Source organism: Elgaria multicarinata, chromosome 12 (genome assembly GCF_023053635.1).
Source record: "Elgaria multicarinata webbii isolate HBS135686 ecotype San Diego chromosome 12, rElgMul1.1.pri, whole genome shotgun sequence".
NCBI lineage: Eukaryota > Metazoa > Chordata > Lepidosauria > Squamata > Anguidae > Elgaria > Elgaria multicarinata.
This window is the reverse complement of record NC_086182.1, coordinates 2,057,639-2,078,800: the sequence shown is the minus strand read 5'-3', so window position 1 is coordinate 2,078,800 and position 21,162 is coordinate 2,057,639. Positions and strand designations below refer to the sequence as shown.

Sequence of the window (21,162 nt, the reverse complement as noted above, 5' to 3'; positions counted from 1 at the left end):
CATTTGGGGAGGGGGGAGGGGTGGTCCATGCCTCACTGATCCTGTTCTATTTGCACATGGTTTTCACATGGGCAATCAATCAAAAACATATTTACCGCTTGCAATCTGTAATGACAGTGCTGCCTCTGCCCTGTCCCACCTCTTTCTGCTGCGTGTGTACACCAGGCTGTAGACCGAGTTGGGCAGGAGGAGAGAGAAGCCAGCTGACCTCCAGACCCACTGAGAGAGCTCTCTTTGAGCCATGCTTTCTATAATTCCAGAAATCAACTTAATCTTCAGTCTGGGTGTGTTCAGAGCCAGACTGATTTTTACGGGGCACCAGTGTGTAGAATTAATCCTTCCAGTTAATCTCACAGTTATTAGTTATTTATGAACATTCTGCAACATCACTTGCAGACAAAGTATACTGAGCAAGCAATGTACGAAGTACTTTTCTTAAGTTGCTGATTTCTGCACGTTCTCTAAGGTTCCTTAGAGAATGGGCAAATTACAAAATTATGATCAGATTACGCTGAGGTATGTACATTTTCCAGTATTCCTTGGAGGCTACGCATATTGCACAGAGAACATGCAAAACACTGTCGAGATATGCACAGGCCTCAGAGACCATGCATATTGACCAGAGAGTGTACAAAACTTAGTCGAGATATGCACATTCACCAAGGCCTGTTGGGAATTATGCGCAATGGCTGGAGAACGTGCACAATGGCATGCTCATTCTTTATGAGGCTTGGGGAATGTGCCCAACACCAGTTCTTATGCACATAAACTATTCAACTTGCATTAGCCCCAACATAATCAAAACAAGAAGTTGGAATAATGGAGAACGTTCATTCGAGACTGGACAGGAATTTGGAACCTGAAGAGCAAATTCTGATTTCTTTTGCCCCTACTTACGACTCCCTCCATCCAGTCTTCTCCCCCTACATTCCTCCCCCTACTCCCATCCCGCTGCATGAAGAGGGAGAATCCTTAAAGGGCCGGCTCCCTGGCTTCTAGGTGAGCACTTCTCTTCCTTCCTGTATCCTCTGCCTGGTTTGGCCTCTCTGCTGTTGGGCAGGCCTGGTGAGCAAGTGAGCTTGACTTGTGCAGGTGAATTGAGCTCAGGGCAAGGCATCCAAGAGGGTCCTAGCTCACGTTCCGCAGACTCCTGAGCACCAGTCCCTGGCTCAGCGTCAGGAACGCAGTTCAGTGCCTCAGCCATTGGTACAGCAGGCCCATCCCCTTCTGATTCTGAACTCAAAGCTAGAGCCAAGACGTTTTTCTACATCCCAGTTGGTTTTTTGGTTTTGTTAAACCTCCCCTTGAAATGGTTGCTGTCCTTAAGGAAGCCTGCTTCCATGAGTGCTTGGGCCAAGCAGGAACGTCTAACTTCATCTCTGAATGTTGGGTTGAGTAACAATCTGTGGCAACGCTACCTAAGAGCAAGTTATTCCCTCCCCTTGCAACAGTTTTTTTTTCCAGAATGGCAAGTCTGTACAGATTAAATTAAAGGTAGGTGGTTAAAGGCTCTCTCTGGGTGGCTGCGGATGCAGGCACTGCAAAGTGATTAATTTTGGCCTTGGACTCAGAGCTTGAATGGTGTCTAATTTATTGTTGAAGTTGGAACTGATGAACTTATGGCTCGCTGGCGGGGGTGAGTGTTTAATTGAATAAGGAATGAAGAATTAGTTCCTGCTGTCCTGGTCCCATTGAGAATGTGATGAATTGGTAACTGAATCCATTATTAACTATCTTGTCTATTTTGAACTGGAAGCAACTTTATTTTCCTTTCCTACAAAGTGATGTAATTGTCATGCATTTGAGCTAAATGAATCTGAGAAGCTTCTGCTGAATTTGTCCCCCCACTCTGCCCAGCTAATGGAAGATGCTATTGTTGTCTGAAGAGAAGGTAGGGGGCCCTAGGAATGTGGCACAGCACAGAGGTCCCGTCAGGCTGCCTCTCTGCCTGCCAACAAGAGTTGCTAATTAAACGCCAGCTTAATGTGCCCTTCCTTTTCCCGGCCCGGCATTAACCATTTTAGTCTGTTGTTGCATTGGGGCACATGCCTGGTTCCCTCATAACTTTGCTTTGCAGGGATCCACTAGGTACAAGATACAGCTGGATTCCAGATCATAGATCTTACATGGACAGGAATGAGTTCAGCTCTCCCTGGCTTATCTATGATAGTGCTTAGGCCTAGATTTCAAGCTGTGAAAAAGAAAAAACCTTTTCTCAGCTGGGGCGCTGAGCAAAGCCAGTGCTGTGGAAAACAATAGGTCTCTCTTTTTTTATTCCACAGCAAGCTGAATATGCAGTAAGGGGAGGGCCTAGCCTGAAACCTCAGGATTAAACACACCCCACTTGGGCGTACTGGCAGAAATGGCTTCTGTAAATGGCTGCGTTGTCAGTGTGGTTGTCTCAAACTTTGATGCAAATAGAACAAAATGTATCTTACCAATGTCTGTTTGTCTTGGTCTGCCACTTCCCCCTCCCTGCTTTTGAATTACACCTGTTTAGAATCACCCCTCCCATCACCTTTAAAGAATCAGAAAGCTTAACATATGCCCCATGCTTTGCCCAAACCACAGAGAAAGTAAGACCCATTGTGCCAGGCAAGAATGTCAGAAACTGGGGAGGCAGAGGTGCCTGGGATGGGGTCCAAGGGAAAAAGTAAAAATGACCAGTCCCTGCCATAGGAGTTCTACAGTGGTGGCACCAAGTTCCTCCATCATCTTGCTGGAGAAAATGGGACACTTCGAACACCCCACTTTTTATACCAGGCATCACTGCCTGAGGCCCTCTCCCCACAATTCAAGATAGACGCAAATAAATGCCTTGCTGCAAACCTCACTCCTACGTATACAAGCCAGCCTGGGCGCGCCCTTGTACTTGGTCAGCCATAGCCCTGGCAAGGCTAAAGCACCACACCAGAAATCAGTGTCTCTCTTGGGAAAGCAATGAACAGTGGGCTAGGGACCTCCACCCAAGGCAGACCTGGGAACAGGGACTCCACCTATGCTGGGAGGGATTACACTGAAGACTCTGGCTTGCAGGCTTGGATGTTCTTCTGCACCTGGATGCCCAGGTTTCAGCAGTGGCCAGGAGTGAGTTTACACAGCTGAGGCTAACGGCCTAACTGCCCATTCCTAGATATCTGATCTGCCCACGGTCTCACATGCCATTTGGAGGACTGTAATGTGTTCTGCCTTCAAAAATTGTTCAGAAACTTCAGCTGGTCCAGAATGCTGCAGCCAGACTCTTAACCAGGGTTGCCTACAGAGAGCACCTGACTCCCTTGAAACAGAAGCGTCACTAGCGACTCATAGAAATGTTTATTTATTTATTTATTGCATTTCTATACCATCCAATAGCCGAAGCTCTCTGGGCAGTTTACAAAATTAAGACAATTCAAAGTGTAAAACAACAGTATAAAACCATAATATAAAATACAGTATAAAAGCACAACCAAGATAAAAAAAAAACAGCAGCAATGCCAAAATACAAATTTAAAATACAAATTTAAAACAGCAAAGTTAAAATTACTTTATAGACTGTTAAAATACTGGGAGAATAAAAAGGTCTTCACTCCATGGTTTCCAGGCCCAATTTAAAGTGCAGGTTATAATCTGTAAACCCTATATGGCTTGGGACCAGGCTACCTGAAAGACCACCTTCACCCATACGAGGCTGCCTGGGTCTTAAGAACTTTGGGGGATGCCCTTCTTTCAGTACCAGCATCTTCAGAGGTGAGTTTAGTGGTAGTATGAGAGGGGGGCTGCTTGGTGTCCGCTCCCAGGTGCACACGCTTAGGGTTCCCTTAGTATGCATGCCAGGGTTCAGGCGACTAGGTGTTATGGTTTGGGCGCTATAGTGCTGATGGAAGGACAGACATCCTTGTTTATTACTAGAGATAAAGACAGGTATTGCAAAACACCTTTAGCCTCCAGTGATCTCTCCACCAAGGCCCAGATAAGGGAAGGCTCTGAAACTTCCCACCACTCAGGGAAGTGGGAATACAGTGACTGAGTTCAAACAACACGATAACCCACGATGGGTTAATTAATCCACGGTGGGTTATTTTAGCTAACGTGGGTTATCGTGTCCTGTGACGGGCTTTCTTTAACCCACTGTGGGCTATTTTGCCCAAATAATCAATGATGTGGGTTATTTAAACTGCTGTTAGTTATCATGTTGTGTGGAGGGCACCGTTTGTTATTTTCGTCAGCTACAGAGACACTAGGCAAAAGCTGTCAAAAGTGGTGGCTGCCGCTCTACTCGAACCATCAGAACTCTATTTTTGGCAGCAGGGGATCTTGGAATGCAAGCAGGAGGACTGAGAGGAGGAGGGGAAATAACCAACAGTGAGTTGATTATTAACCTACCTTTGACTATTGTGGCTTCCGAACGCAGCCAGTATAGTACTTAGTGAATCAATGCATTGATGGTGCTACACGGAGAAGGAGGAGGAGGAGAAACAGCCGGGATCCAATGGAGTAGTTCCATGCACCTTGGGAAGGGGGGGAATTTGGCTTGTGTTTCTCCATAATAGCCCCATCCAAGCAGTTTGTCTAACAGCAAGCAGAGTCTACTGTTCAAAGAGGGCAAAGGTCTTACTGGGCAGGTGCCCAAATGCTCTTGAGCTTGCCAAAATTAGATCCTTGCCAGGAGTAGAAGCAAAACTAGATGCAACTTCCTGCCAGGGAATTTGGTCCCAACTTTCTCTCCCTCTGTTGCATCTCTTACACACTGTATGATGGGAGAGAAAATGGCTGGAGCAAAGGTATTTCAGGGAGATAATGTAAATATTGGTATAACCGTTGAACAAAGCTAGAGAATAATTAGTTGCAAAGTTATTCTTTCATATTTTGTATTGTCTTGATGGAACACAATGTCACCTCTCTCTCTCCCCCCACCCCCATCTCTCGTTCTCTTCTGCATAGTTCTTCTGGGTCCTGTTGGCGATCTTCATTACTGAATTGCTGCTGCTGTTTATCGAAATAATCTTTGAAAAGCAGGTGAGCCTCCCACACTAGTCATTACTGGGGTGTATTTTAGCCCCCTCCAGAAAGACTGGAGATTGTCTTGTTCAGTGGACTGTGAATTTGAAAAGACTGGCGGGCTTGTTTTTATCCAAGTCATATTTGATGTCACACGTAACTTAAAACCTGGACCAGTGCAATTTGGTGGATGACTGAATGTTGAACTGCTTTCTACCCATATCCTCTTCTTTCAGCTAGAAATTGATCTCTGACCTATGAAATTACAGAGACTGTCTGAAATGCTGGGGTTGGCATCTGGATATAGGCAGGAACAACCATGATAACATATATTAGGATTCACAGCACATGCCATATAACAGGGCTGAGTAACTTCAGGAGTCTGGAAACAAAGCCCTATGAAGAGAGATTGAAACAACTGGGCATGTTTAGCCTGGAGAGGAGAAGATTGAGGGGAGACATGAGAGCACTCTTCAAATACTTAAAAGGTTGTCACACAGAGGAGGGCCAGGATCTCTTCTCGATCCTCCCAGAGTGCAGGACGCGGAATAAGGGGCTCAAGTGACAGGAAGCCAGATTCTGGCTGGACGTCAGGAAAAACTTCCTGACTGTTAGAGCAGTATGACAATTGAACCAGTTACCTAGGGAGGTTGTGGGCTCTCCCACACTAGAGGCCTTCAAGAGGCAGCTGGACAGCTATCTGTCAGGGATGCTTTAGGGTGGATTCCTGCACTGAGCAGGGGGTTGGACTCGATGGCCTTGTAGGCCCCTTCCAACTCTGCTATACTATGATTCTATGAACTTGTGGCCCTCCAGATGATGTTGGACTGCAACTCCCAGCACCCCCAGCAGGCATAGCAAATGGTCCAACAACATCTGGAGGGCTACAAGTTGCCTCCCCCACCTTATAGCATGGTGTATTACACAGCTAGATAATTCCATCTTTGATCTTAACCTTTTAAAAAAAGAGAGAACAAGTTTCTAGCCCTCATGGAAGCAGAGATGTGTCACAAAGACTTCAAGTGGAAATATCACAAAATTATTATTATTATTATTATTATTATTTATTTATTTATTTATATAGCACCATTAATGTACATGGTGCTGTACAGAGTAAAACAATAAATAGCAAGACCCTGCCGCATAGGGTTACATTCTAATAAAATCATAATAAAGCAATAAGGAGGGTAAGAGAATGAACCAAACAGGCAGTATAAAAGTCAGAACAATTCAAGTTTTAAAAGCTTTAGGAAAAAGAAAAGTTTTTAGCTGAGCTTTAAAATCTGCAATTGAACTTGTAGTTCTCAAATGTTCTGGAAGAGCATTCCAGGCGTAAGGGGCAGCCGAAGAAAATGGACGAAGCCGAGCAAGGAAAGTGGAGACCCTTGGGCAGGTGAGAAACATGACATCAGAGGAGCGAAGAGCACGAGCAGTGCAATAGTGTGAGATGAGAGAGGAAAGATAGGAAGGAGCTAGACAGTGAAAAGCTTTGTAGGTCAACAGGAGAAGTTTATATTGGATTCTGAGGTGAATTGGAAGCCAATGAAGAGATTTCAGAAGCGGAGTAACATGGTCAGAGCGGCGAGCCAAGAAGATGATCTTAGCAGCAGAGTGGTGAACAGAAACCAACGGACTGATGTGAGAAGAAGGAAGGCCAGTGAGAAGAAGGTTGCAGTAGTCCAACCGAGAAATAACCAATGCATGAACAAGAGTCTTGGCAGAAGAGACAGACAAAAATGATCGAATCCTGGCAATATTATACAGGAAAAAACGACAGGATTTAGCTACTGCCTCAATGCTCCCTTTTCTCTCTCTTTGAAAGCAGTTAATGATTGACAAGTTTCCCATGTATTTGCTTATGGCAAGAGGGGAATACTAGGTGATGTATATTCATTTGATCTGGAACAAAAACACAAAAGAGCCCCATTTATCTTTAATTTGGAATAAATGCAAATTAAAATTAATCCCAATTCATTTATTCTGAAGTGAAATGTTATTTGTTTTGGATTTTTTCAAGGTTATTTTTGTTTTGGCTTTGTTTTGCATTTAGAATTACTCTGCTTGAATTCTGTAATCACTGTCTTCAGTGACTTTGAGGGTAGGGGAGACAGACCACATCCCCCCAAACGGAAAGGCCCCCCCTCCTACTACTCCCCACCCTGTCACCAAGTATGTTTGGGACTATGGAGCTAAAATCTAAAAATGGCTGAACTAAATGCTAGTTAACAAAATATGAAAATGAAAGAAATTGCAAAAATAACATTAAATCTGAAAAACAAAAGTTTTTTTCCCCCCTAGTGCACATTCACAGAGTAGTAGTTGGCCCAGGATAGTGATACTATAAGACCTGTTTTTCAGGGTTTGAACCGATTCCGGGCGTGCCACCGGGTGCCTGTTTTGCCTTTGCAGAACCAGAGACACTTGGGAAACTACGCAGGCAGTATTCTGCCCAGTCGTTCAGCAAGACATGAGCTTTCTCCCAGAGGACATGATTTTAATCCTAATGATCAGTTGCAAGTTTCAATAATGGGGAAAAATGTGATCTATATAGATTAGACTGGCTCTGTACTGAAAATCAGTGAAATGGACATTTCAGCAATTTGGGAAAAGAAGCAATTTTAGGAGGGGGGGTATTTTAATTGTTTCTGTGTTGGGGGGGCACTGTTACTATGGCAGTGAAGTGAGCGGCAGGACACCCCACCCCACCCCTTCTGGACTGCATTTTCCACGGGGGCAGGGGTTGGGGGGGAATGTAGTCCAGGAGAGCTCTCGTTCCTCCTTCGCCACCTCCGTAGGCTGCAGCAAAATTGTTATACACAGGTAACAGACTGGGGACCAAAACAGATGCTTTTACATAAAACAGCAGCTGTGGGGGAGGCTTTGCTCCCACCGCAGTTTCTGTTCCGTTCACACACACACACTGCAGCTGAGGGAGGCCCCACCAGATTGGGGCCATGGTGAGGGCAAAATAATTAAATAAATTCCCCTCCCCAGTACAGATCCATTGAGATTGGGGGACTCTCACTGCTGCTATACTTTAAAGTAATAACCATAGCATGTCTGAATTATTTCTGAATTCTGAATTATTTCTGAATTCTGAATTCAGATTTTCTTCATTTTCCAGGCATGCTAGTCAGGCATTCCCCCTTCAAAAATATGTCATTTTATTAAGCACAGCTGAGCATTAAAATTTTAAATACAACACATTTCTGAAGAGTTTAATGCTCTCCATAAATTCAAAAGTGATACCATTCATTTGGAGGTTGCAGTTTTCCCCTTTTAACTGAGGGAATTTGGATCTCCAATAACTTAATTTCAAAATCCCAGCTCTGTGACTGGATTAAAAAACTCAATTCAAGGCAACATTGCTTTTTAAAACCTAATATGTAATTGTGATTGCCAGATTAAGAGAAATGTATTCAACCAGCACTAATGTGTGTGTATTTTCCCCCCGAGGGTTTGCAATAGTGTGGGCGAAGGTAGGAATGCGATGTCCTGGAGTCCGCCGTTCATGGGGTTAGAAATGGCTTGGCGGCAAGGAATGGAATCTACCCAAAGGGGCAGAGCAGTGCGGAGCCTTCGGTGTGCTCAAATAGAACCCGTAGGCTGTGGCGCTCAGTCCTGTAAGCCAAAGGCAACGCCAAACAGACGAGGCCGGGCTTGGACAGCATGGAGGCAAAGGAGGCAACAGACCGAGGAAGCAAATGGGACGTGCAGCCACTGAGCTCTGAGCAGGCGCTGTGGAGCAGCCGGCTGCCAGTGGCCCCGTTCTGCTCCCTACTGTAGAGGCTGCCGAGAGGCTGGAGCCAAAACAAGGAGGCGAGGTCAAGTGGCCTCAAGGTCAAGGGGTGATTCATGGCAGTCTCAGGGAGGAGGAGGAGGAGGAGGAGGAGGAGGACGAGGAGGAGGAGGCACTCTAGAGTCCCTGGTGGCTCAGGGCCATCTAAACTACTTAGGGCTGGTTTGCGGACCCGGTTGCCAAACAGCAGAGAATATAACGCTTTGCAGGGAGGAGCAATGGTCAGGCGGGCCCATTCTTCCCTCTGGAGAACCCCTTAAGCTACTCTTCCCGTGCCTAGAAACTTCCACATGTGGGAAAAGCAGGTGGGTGGGTTACAGGGGAAGAGGGATGGGCAGGAGTAGGGTGGAGCGCACGCCCAGACCCACTTCTCCTCTGCAAATCTCATCCCTCAAGTTCCCAGCAGCTGCATGCTTGCCGTGGAGCCTTTTGGTTGGCCCTCGGGCCACTGACCAGCAAGTTCTGCTCTACAAATGGGCCAAGAAACCATCAAGAGCGAGGCAATTGCTTATGAAGCACACTCAACCTCTCTTGGAACAGGGGCCAAAGAAGTGCAGCCTTTGGTCTATGGTTTTCCTTTAACGTTCATGCTGGTGATTAAAGAGGCAAAAAAATACCTGGCAGCCTGCTCTTATGTATGGAGGAATCAGAGCTGACATTTTATTCCATTTCTGCATCAGACCCTTCTTGGTGTTAGGGCTTTTTAAGAGGGCTGTGCTCCGCTCCAATTCGGATCGCGAATCCGGAGCGGAGCGACCCGATCCACCTCCAGCAAAGGCGGATCCAAATCGGGTCGGGGGAGCTGCGTATCAAGGCAAAGCGGTTTGCCTCCATCTGGAGCTCCGAACGCAGGTAAGGGGGGAGGGGGGGTCACCTGGCAGCGGCGCAGTCCATGTGGTGACGGCAGCAGAGCCAGGTAAGGGGGCAGGGGGCTTACCTGCCTTCGTCATGCTCTGGGGCCGGCTTCAACTGAGAGCCAGGCCTCAAGCCGGAAGAGCAGGCCACGGCCTGCTCTTCCGGCTTGAGGCCTGGCCCTCAGTTGAAGCCGGCGCCAGACCATGACAGAGGCAGGTAAGTGGGGGGAGGGGGGCTTATTCAGCCCCCATTTTGCCCCCTTCCCCACTTACCTGCCTCCGCCGTCCGCCGTGGAGGCAAGTAAGTAGGGAAGGGGGGCAAAATCTCAATCCGCCCCTCCGGATCTCGCTCCGCAGAGCGGGGGAGGGCTGGATCAACCCGAAGCAAATCGGCCCGATCTGAAACTTTCGGATCGGGCCACGAAGCAGTTCAGGGGGTCCTTGCACAACCCTGCTTTTTAATACGATCCACATCTTTCCTACTTTGACATACCTTCACCTTTTTCTGGGTCTATCTTCTCTGTTCTTTAGGATTTTTCTTTCTTATTCATTCTTCAGCTTACCCAACTGCTGTAATTTTCATGTCAGAATTAATTAGGCAAAATAGGTTTGTGTGAGAGTGTGTGTATGTGTGTGTATGTGTGTGTTTCAAATGAAAATCTGAAACAGTTACCTTCATTAATATTTCTCAGTGTTTGTGCCTGGTGGGACTGTCAGGATCAAGACTGCAAATGTTCTTTAGGAAGGTCTCTCATCTGGCATTAGAGGCTCAGCTTTGAGGGATGGAGGGAGCTTCTAAAGCATCTGTAAAATAAATTTCAGATTCAATAACTGCTTAACTCGAAGTCCCTGACATGTCAAAGTAACCTTGAGGGTATTATGCTCTAGGAATTATGGGAAGGGTCTTTAATTGCACCCATCTTTCTCCCCCCACCCTGCCTGTCTTTCTCACTAAATGTAGCTATGTGCATAATTGAATTAAATTATCAAAAGCAACTGCTTTAAAATTGAAAAGCGATGTTAACACCCCATACAGAGTGCCCTTTCTCTCCTGTAGCGCTGATTCTTCATTTGCATATCTTTTTTTATGCTGATCAGCTCCATGTTTGGTTTCAAAACCCAACATGCAACATGACATTTGCTATGTGTCTGGGTGGGTGCTCCGCTTTGTTTTGGAGGGGATGGAAAGGCTAAGAGGGCGACGAGTTCTTAGAACAGGGGTCGAAATGTGTTCAGGGGCTTCATTGTTTCCATACTTCTAAGAGCCATTAAAAGAAAAAAGAACACTGCTCTTCACATAGGAACCCGACATGTGCTCAGAGACCTCTGGTCTCTTGTTTTATTTTAGCTGTGTGCTATTACACAACAAGGACAAAGCGTCCCCGTTAGGTGGGAAAGGGACTCTGCTCACCCTCAGAAAAACGTTTGCCCTAGATGCCCTCCATTTTAGAAAGAGAAAAAGTTCTTTTTGAGGAGAACACTCTGCACATCCTCAGAAACTCAGCCAAAGCCAGGTGCCAGAATATTTTAAAACAAAACATGTTAACCAAAGGAGCTTGGTTTGAGGGAGGATTTCTGACCAAGGCAATACATTCAGACTGCTACTCTTTGACGGACACACTGACCCCTCATGCCCAGGTCTATTTAACCTGGGAGTAAGTGTCTGGAACACAGGGTCAAGAGGACTACTTGAGACCTGCTCCTTGCAGCCTCGTTGATCTCCTTGTTGTTGGCTGTCCTGTACTCTAGGTTGGGTAGGGTGACCCTATGAAAAGGAGGACAGGGCTCCTGTATCTTTAACAGTTGCATTGAAAAGGGAATTTCAGCAGGTGTCATTTGTATATATGGGGAACCTGGTGAAATTTCCTGCCTTCATCACAACAGTTAAAGCTGCAGGAGCTATACTAAAGTGACCAGGTTTAAAAGAGGGCAAGGGTCCTGCAGCTTTAACTGGTGTGATGAAGAGGGAATTTCACCAGGTTCCCCATATATACAAATGACACCTGCTGAAATTCCCTTTTCAATGCAACTGTTAAAGATACAGGAGCCCTGTCCTCCTTTTCATATGGTCACCCTAAGGTTGAGTTTCCCTCAGGCCTTGCTCAGCACCGCAGGCCCACAGGCTGGCCAGAGCAGGAACTTCCCTAGGGCTTGCAACTCTTAACGTTGGCCCATTGTGCCAACAATTCTCCCTACCCTACCCACATGGCTTCAGAACACCAAATATCTATCTCCACTAGAACTCCAGGCCTCTCGCTTTTGTCTGGCAGTTTTGGCATTATAGGTCTAAGAGAAATGGACCATGTTTGTTTCAAAATATCACCTGTCCAAAGCAAGCGCTGCCTTCCAAGGGTAGGAGTTGTTTAGCATCTGATGTTTTTGCAGTACATGATTTGTGGTGATTGCAAAGGCAAAGGGCCCTAATGAACCTTGTCAAGTGGCACAAAGGCCTTGTGGTAGAGCCACTTCATCACATGTTGGACTCTGTTCTTTTCCAGATGAATGCAGTATTTCATTCCAGCATTCAGGATGGAATAAGACACTATTATGATGACTTGGACTTCAAAAATATTTTGGACTTTGTCCAACAGAAGGTAAGTTCTCGCTTTTGTAAAGTGATATCTTCTCCGTATGAACTCCTATTCTGTCGCTACTTGAGACCCTCAAGGGAAGCTGGTAGCAAGATCAAGACAGGAAGGAAGTAGGACCCTGGATAGCTCCGAGGGCACTCTACATAGTAGGGCTGTGCACCGTCTCGGAACCAAACCCCAAATCTGAAGGAGGTCGGGGTGGTTCGGACCCTTCCAAAACAGATCCGAGGTGGTTCGGGCGAAGGCCGAGGCAGTCCGAAGCCAATTAGCTCTGAAACTTCAGGCCGCCTTGATGCTTCAGAGCCAGCCCCACCCCCACCCATCTCCTTACTTGCTGCGTCCGTCACCGCCGCCATCTTTCTTCTGGTGGCTTCCGGTACCGCCGCTAGAAATGAAAGAGAGTAGGCCATGTAACTTATCACATGGCCTACTCCCTTTCATTTCCGGCGGCACCAGAAGCTGCCAGAAGAAAGATGCCGGCGGCGACAGAGGCAGCAGGTAACCCCCCTTCCCCACTTACCTGTGTCTGCCGCTGGCTTGCATCTGGCAGCTTCAGCTCGAGGATGCTGAAGGCTGGAAGCTTCTGGCCTTCAGCGTCCTTGAGATGAAATCGACGGATGCAAGCCAGCAGCGATAGCAGACCAAGTAAGCCCCCTTCCCCACTTACCTGCGTCTGCTGCTGGCTTGCGTCCAGCAACTTCTACTCAAGGATGATGAAGGCTGGAAGCAGGCCTCAAGTGGAAGCCACCAGGCGCAAGCCAGCGGCGGTGGAAACAGGTAAGTGGGGGAGGGGGCTTACCTGGTGCTTCACCTGTCTGCAGCAGCAGACGGCGGAGGCACCAGGTAAGTGGGGAGAGTTTTCTGAGTGCTGGCTGCACAGCCCGGCACCCAGAAAATTCCGAGTCGCCTTGGAAGGTCTGAATTTTGCCTAGGCTTCGGCGCCGAGGCAGATCGGGAACCCCTGAGGCAGCCCCGAGGCAGATCGGGGTGTCCCTGCACAGCCCTACTACATAGGGCTACCTTTGTGCCTAGTCTGAAACTTCAACTAGTTCAAAATATGGCAGCCAGGCTGGTCACTGGTATACCTAGGGGTGACTGCATTACACCAGTTTTAAAATCTCTTCACTGGCTGCCAATTAGTTTCCAGGCGAAGTATAAAGTGTTGGTTATCACCTTTAAAGCCCTACATGGTTTGGGTCCAGGCTACCTGTGGGATCGCCTTCTCCTGTACAATCCGCCCCGCACACTCAGGTCCTCTGGGAAGAGTTTACTTCAGCCAACAAAAACAAAGCTGACAACTATTACCCAGAGGACCTTTCCTTCTGCCGCTCCCAGTTTGTGGAATGGCCTGCTGGAAGAGATTTGTCAACTTAACAGTCTTACAGAATTTAAGAAAGCCATAAAGACTGATCTCTTCCGGCAGGCCTACCCAGCTGAATTTTAAGATGCCTTTTTAATAAAGTGCTGCTTTTAATAATGTATTAGTTTTAAATGTTTTAATTAGTTATATGTGTTTTATGGTGTTTGCATTTGTGTTGTATCCCGCCTCGATCCAAAGGGAGAGCTGGGTAACTATTATTATTATTATTATTATTATTATTATTATTATTATTATTATCCCGCTGGCTGAAACTCTTACTAGGACAATAGGAGGATGTTGTCTCAGAGAATAGCTAAAGTGAACTGAAAGCTTATGTGATCAGCTCCACCCCTCCTGGAGAAACTGACTGGATTGTTAAGGGCCCTCGCATGATTTTGTAGCTTGAAGCTTCTGTGAGATTAGTGAGATGGAGTTTCTGCCAGGGAGTCATCCTCTTAGCCAGGGCTGTGTCCTCTAGCTGGGAGGGCCCTGAATGAAGCACTGACAGTCCTACCCCTGAGGAAGTAGCCTGTGCCTTGTCCTCATCAGAATCCGCATTTGGACGCTGGGAGGCTCAAAGGCTAGAGGCCATGACATCAGGGCAGGGAATGTTTCTAGGGATGGGTTGGATCCTGGGCTGTGCTCCACAATGTTTTGACTGATCCTGAAACAAAAAGGGTTTTTATCTGCCAATGACTCTGAAGTGGACTGTGCAATCTAGCATAGATTCTGCCATTCATTCTAGGCTCTGAAATATGCAGCAGGGGCTTCAGAGCATGCTTGGTGAAGCCTAGTCCAAATAGGACCCAGCACCCACAGGAAATTCGCAGGTCCTGGGCCCCTCCTGGAAATTGGTCTGCTCCAACTGGCACTTGGGAAACTGGCTTAGTTAATAAGCAGAGTATAAACCCCCAAAACAAATTATAATAAATTTAAACCAACTGTAATATCAGACATATTTGTTGCAACAGAGTGGGGGGGGGGTTTAGAATCCTCTCCCAATATCTGCTCCTTCCCTCTTTCATAGTTCAGCCAATCAAGCTTTTTTTAAAATAAAAAAATCTTCCAAATTACCCTTTTTGCAGCTGCAAATTGCCATTGTGTTCGAAACCAGGCTCTGAGGCTAAGCAAACATTTTGGTTAGTTATACTCCTGTGTGTATCATTAAGTACCACTTGAGGTTATTATAAGGTTTATCTGTTGTTGTTTTCAGCAAATGTTCTGGGGGAGAAACTGTCTTGGGTGCTAATACTAAATATTTTGCAAATTTGGGATCAGTTTGGATTAATATGAAGGGGGTGTCTTGATGCAAAAGGGGGCTGCTGCACCATTTTAAGGACAGTCTAGAAAAGGCCAGCCGGTGCCCTATCTGACAGCTGCCCTAGATGGAAACCCCTCTTCTGTACAGCCATTTAAGGGGTGGGGCTGGAACGCAGTGGTAGAGCACCTCCTCTGCATGCAGAAGGGCCCAGGCTCACTGGGGCTTGAGGCCTGCAGGGAAGCGGAAACAGTCAAACAGGGTATTTTCTGGGCAGGATGAGTCAGGCAAAATTGGGCCATAGCAGGTCAGGATCTCTCTTAAAGCAGAGGCATGGACAGGTCCCAGCGGGCAATGCTGGCTGAGCTGTGAGGAGATGTTACTTCAGTAGGGAGCCGAGGCCATCTGAGTTCTCAGGTGGATTGGCAAGGCCTGTACCTCCAAGATCTTGGAGGACCTGCTTTATAGAGCCTCTTGTTAAATTCCCCAAGCACCAGCTCCTGCAGTGGATGTTATTAGGGGCTCGTCTTCTGCCACGTGCTCAGGCGGAAGGCCCGGATATGGTGCTCAGGCTGTATGTTCCTCAGGCTAGCGCGAGGAGCTGGGTCATGGCAGCTTTCTACCTAGCTGGTTATCCGGGACATTTTCTTATATTTTTGATATTGTGAGACCATCACATTATGGCAGCTACGTATACGAATGTGAGAGTTGCTTATGAGTAGAAAATGCTGTGGGTTGGGTTTGTTTGATATGCTTTTTAAAAGAATACTTCCTGTTGTTTAGCGCCTCTCATCTAGCACGTCTAACTGGAACAGTAGAGATGCAGAGAACATTGGGAATTAATAATAGGGCACCAAATTGGCTTTGCTACCAGACGTGAAAGGATAAAGGGAGCAGATTCACCTCCGCCTGAGAGCCCACTGCTCTAGTAAATTCTGGTGCGATGCCCTCCACGCAACTAATTCTGGATAAAAGCCATGCTGTTGCATTCTTGGCCAGTTGAAGCTTCCGAACTGTCTTCAGTGGCTTCCCCGTGACTTGGCAAAACCTGCCCCTGTGATGGAAATGGCCATGCCCAATCTAGGGAGAGCAGAGTACTGATTTGGTCTCTCTTTGATGGATAAAAGGAACACTTTAGAAATCCAGAAGCAGGGTGAACTTCCTAACGGAAGTTTAGAAAATGAACAGTTGAGAGAATTAGAGATTTGTTGGAAATGTTTAGTTGATCTCAAACTGTAACAGTTTGTGTTAAGTTGATATGGAACAGCCTAAGCTTTTAGCCTAATAGCCTAAGCTATTAGCTTTTTGTAAGAAGGCTGAAACCTTTACAATTCACAGTTCAGGGTATTCAACATGAATAGATCCTTCTGTTTATTGAACAAAGATCACTTTACAAGCAAACTTGTAAGACAAATCAAGGTGGTTCTTCTTTTATCTAAGAGAAAACTTATATCCCAGTTCTATACACAAGACACTGGAATTAAGTCTCAAAGTTACACAAGCATTTTTTTCAGGAATGTGCACAAATAATAAGCCAAGATGATATTTTGTGGTAAATCTTAGGGTGCAACCTTCTTGGGGGGGGAAAGTTAGTTGATTGATCATATCTGTTTTTTAATCAAGTAATAATTGCATAGGGATAAAACTAATTTGCATCGGCAGGCAAAGGTTGTGATTCATAAACCTATTAAATGAATACATGCAAACAACGGGCTAGAGTTAAGAAGGCGGCCTGATCCTATGCTCATAATTTGGTCTGGATCAGGGACTGACGTAAATCCACCCTCCTAAGCAGCAAAGCCTCCAGACGGCTCCCAAGCCAGGATGGAACGATGGACACCCCAAAGAAAGTGGGGGCGGGGCGGGAGGAGGCGCACCCTCCAAAGCAGCCTCAGAAGCTGCAGCGGCCTTAACCAGCCCAGCCAGGCTAAACATCCAGTGCTTGCAAGCCACCCACAGAAACAGGCAGCTAACATGCGCCCAGGGATCCGCACACACGCAAACACACGTGTCCTGTCAAGCTGCCATGCAAACGGCCTCACTTACGCAAAGATGGTGTGGAAAATGGGGATAGGGAGACACTTTCCTCCCTCTCTCAAAATACTAGAACCCAGTGGGGTCATCTCATGTAGCTGATGGGTGGGAGGTTCAGGACAAATAAAAGGAACTACTCCTTCACACAGTGCATAGTTAAGGGATGGAATTCATTACCACAAGGTGTAGTGATTTTGGATGCTTTTAAAGAGGGATTGGATAAATTCCCGGAGGAGAAGGCTATCAATGGCTACTAGCCCTGATGATTATGTGCTACCTCCAGTGTCCAAGCCAGTAAGTCTATGTGCACTAGTTGCTGAGGAACGTGGGTGGGAGGGTGCTGGTGCACCATGTCCCGCTTTGTTGGTCCCTGGTTGAGAGCTGGTCGGCCCCTGTGTGAACAGAGTGCTGGACTGGATGGACCCTCGGTCTGATCCAGCAGGGCTCTTCTTATGTTCTTATAACAGCCAACCCTGTGGCCTAGCAGAACCCCCCCCCCACCAGCACCTGAGGCATGGACAAGGCCCCTGTGGGAAGCATCCACAGCAGCACACCACTGCCACATAAGGCCGAAACAAAGCAGGCATAGCCCTCAAAGCAGGCATAGCCCATGCACAGGTATGCCCACCAAGGCACCACACAGCAATCCAAGGATGGTGGCATTTCTTGCGAATGCACAAAGGGTGATGCCTGTGTGTGCCTCCCAGCCATTGGGTACCCACACAGGTAATCCCATGCTGCCTTCCACAGGACTCAGGAACAAACACAGAGACTCAGTTCAGACAACACGTTAGCCAATAGTGGCTTAAGAACTCCACAGTGCAGTTCTTTTACACCGTTGAGAAACATGTTGTCTGGTGGGAAAACTCCACGCAACGGTGGAGTTTTTTTGGAAAACACTCCATGCTGAATATCCATGCTATGCAGAGGAGAGTTCCTGCACAACTGTTGTGTTGCATGTTGTGTGGTGGGCTCCATGAAGTTTTCTGTTGCGTTGAGTTGACTTTTCCCATTGGCAAGAGTAGCAAAAGGAGCGAGTGACACTCTAGGAGAGCCGCTGGGATTTTTTTTTGCAGCAGTGGCTGATGGAATACCATCAGGAGGACTGGGGGAGGAGAGAGGCCAGAGGAACTGTCAATCAAACATTGTGATTGATTTTACTCAACTCCACGGTAGCCCACAGTCACACAGTGGTGGAGTTAGAACACTTTGTGTGGGGAGCATGCCCTAACAACGCAATCGTTGAGTGGAGTTTTCACACTGCGTTGACTAACGTGTTGTCCGAACAGAGCCAGAGAAGGGCCATCTGCAGCATTGCCTCGCAGAGACAGGGCAGCGGGGAACTCCCTGTCCAGCAGAGCTGTCTGTCCTCTTTCAGCTGAGGGCCAAATTCAACAGCACAGGAGCTCTCAGAGGCCGTGTTCCAGTGGTGGGCAGGTCGAAAGGCAAAAGGAGCGATGGTTTCAGGTAAAGCAGCCAGGAACTAGGCCTTAGGGGAGGCGAGTGAAGACCTTTTTAATTTCCCAGCATTTTAGCACCCCTTCAGCACTGCTCTTTTAAATCTGTATTTTAAATCTCTGCATCGCTGCTAGGTTTCATTCTGGTTGCACTTTTATATTGTGGTTTTAAGCTTCCATATTTTATGCTGTACCTTATGATTTTGATTTCTGTGAACCACCCAGAGAGCTTCAGCTATTCGGCAATGTAGAAATGAAATAAATAAATTAGAAGAAGTATTTCAGCCTTTTAAAATGGGAGCGGGGAGTGCAGAAAATCTGGGAAACTAGCCAGCAGTTGGCACTGGGGGAAGGGGTGGGATAGGTTGTGTATGTTCCCCCACCACCACCGCCCTGCCACCCCTGCACACCTTGGCTGGTTCCTGGTGTTCCAGACCACAATGAGGAACAGCATCCTCAGCAGTAGCCCAGCCAGCCTGTTCTGCCTTTCATAGCTGACAAGCAGATTGGGAAGTGCCACGATGCCTTCCGTGGCCCCACTTCTTGGGTGGAGACACACCAGCGCCTATAGCAGCTGGGGAATCTCCTCCCACAGGCCTCCCCCTCTTCTGTCACTAGAATACCGCTGGTCTCACCCCTCGGCTCCCGCATGGCCGCTATGCCTCCATTGGAGAGTCACGGAGCTCCTGCATTCCGGTAGCAAACGCCTGGGCAGCAGCAAGGCCTTACTCAGCTTGTCACCATGGCTCCCTCCACCACCAAGCGCCGATGTTCCACCATTGCCCACACTAGAAGCAGTGCTTGTGGGGAAAGGCTAAGCAGGCAGGGGAAACCCTTGCGTGGGGGCTGCCCGGCTGATCTGGGTCCGCAGCCTGATCCCTAGGAGCCTCCCCACAGGCCCCTCCAAGCCTCAACTGCAGGCCCAGGCTGCCCCCGGTGCTCCCTGGGGGCCGCCACGGCAGGAACATCAGAAGCTGCCTTATACCAAGCCCTCCCCTTGGTCCACCTGGCTCGGTATTGTCCACACTGACTGGCAGCCATGGTGCTCCAGGGAATCAGGGAGGGTTTTTTCCAGCCCTAAGTGGAGATGCCAGGAATTGAACCTGGGGGCTTCTGCATGCTCAGCAGCTAGCGTACCACTGTGGGACTATGGACAGCGGTGGAGGGGGGAATTCCACCATCATCATCACAAGTTCAAGTCTCCAGCTCTGGGTGGAGCTGTGGGTGGCAGTGGGCAGCTACGGGGAGACACCTGCATCCCCTGACTTTAGCACTCAATGCCAGACTTTGAGTGTCCTTGCTGCCAAGCCCCTTCCTCAGATCTTTGGAGGAAGTGGGGGGGGCATCAGCCACCCACCTGCTTTTGCACCATGGCCGGACAGCTGCGGGCAAGGTGTGGCCATCCTCACAACATATCTGCATGCCACCCCCCTGCATCCCCCCTCACACACACAGGCACACACCCTCCATCCACTCTGTCTCACACACACGCCCTTCCTCCCCTACTCACACAGGCACACAATTTCAAAAGCAATGAATAGAGCAAATTATAATTAGATGAGAGAGAGTGTGTCTGAGTCCATAAATCTTCTTGACTTCTGCTTATTTTAGCCAGACAGCTTAATGGCCTGCAGTTCTGGAAGACTTGTCTCTTAATGACTGACTTCTTATCTGCATATCAAACAGCCCCCACTGTGCATGTCAGCAGCAGAGTGACTAAACTGGACGTGGGCTTTTGCCTCCTCGAGATGCACAACTCGGCGTGCCAATATTATCCCTCTGTCCGTCTTAAGGCACTTTGCTTATCCAACAGCACCTCTTAAAAGCACTTTTGAAATGCCCTTTAAGCCGCTCTGTGAGGGACCGGGGAGGGGGGGACGACGATGACAGTGTGTTGCTGATCATAATCTCCCCACTTCTATTTGAGAAGATATTCCCGATGGCCAACTAGACCATTAATTAGTTAGTTAATTAATTAATTAAAAACTATTATCAGCCAGTTTTCCAACAGTGGTTTACAATCTTTAATAATAATAAACTAGGATGTCTGTCAGTACCATAGCAAGATCATGAAACTTGGCGTGCATAGTTAGGGGACCCTTGGGGGTGCAATTGATTTTAATTAATTAATTAATTTTAATTAATTTAAACGTGTCCATGTGTTTGAAGCTTGCCTTACCGTCTTCAGTTACTAGGCAGCAAACTCCCCTATCCAGCCCATAGCTTTGCACTCAATACAGTTTGAAGTGGGGGGGGCGGAGTCTGAGGGGAAATGCCGAGTAGATAACCAAACCCAGTCCCCTACGCATAAGGTCAGACCCGGAAGCCGGTGTTGGTCAGCTGCTGCTTTGTAGGAAGTTTTAGCTTGCTGAGTTTGTTCCTACAGAAGGTTGTGCAAGGAGGGCAGTTCTTCCGGGAAGTCCTTGGCAGCCGGCATGGCAGCAGAGTCGAGGGAGGAGGGGAAAGTCCTGGGCTGATGGCCATAGTTGGCAAAGAAAGGGGTTTGGTGCATGGAGGAATGACATACCTTGTTATATGCAAATTCAGCCAGAGGCAAGAGGGCCACCCAGTTATCCTGTTGGTAGTTAACATAGCAATGGCTATATTGTCTAAAGTAGCAGTGGTGGCATTCTGTCTGCCCATTGGTTTGGGGGTGATGAGCAGAAGAAAGTCTGTTAGCAATTCCCACCAGAATCAGGCAGTGAACTGAGTCCCTCGATCGGAGTTGAGCCCCTCCAGCCAGCCATGTGGGCAGAAAACATGGGTTAGAAACAGTTTGGCATAACTCCTAATTGCTTTCATAATTTCCTCAGTATGTAAAGGAGCCAA

The 21,162-nt window shown here is 47.5% G+C and overlaps 1 protein-coding gene across 1 annotated transcript in view; it reads left to right on the top strand.

Moving 5' to 3' along the window:
- Positions 1 to 21,162, top strand: part of LOC134407570 (tetraspanin-15-like) — a 193,453-nt gene that overhangs the window by 119,252 nt on the left and 53,039 nt on the right. Inside the window, exons 4-5 of the mRNA XM_063139443.1 lie at positions 4,924 to 4,998; positions 12,132 to 12,227. Of these exons, the coding sequence (XP_062995513.1) occupies positions 4,924 to 4,998; positions 12,132 to 12,227 (171 nt within the window). The remainder of the gene's footprint in view (positions 1 to 4,923; positions 4,999 to 12,131; positions 12,228 to 21,162) is intronic.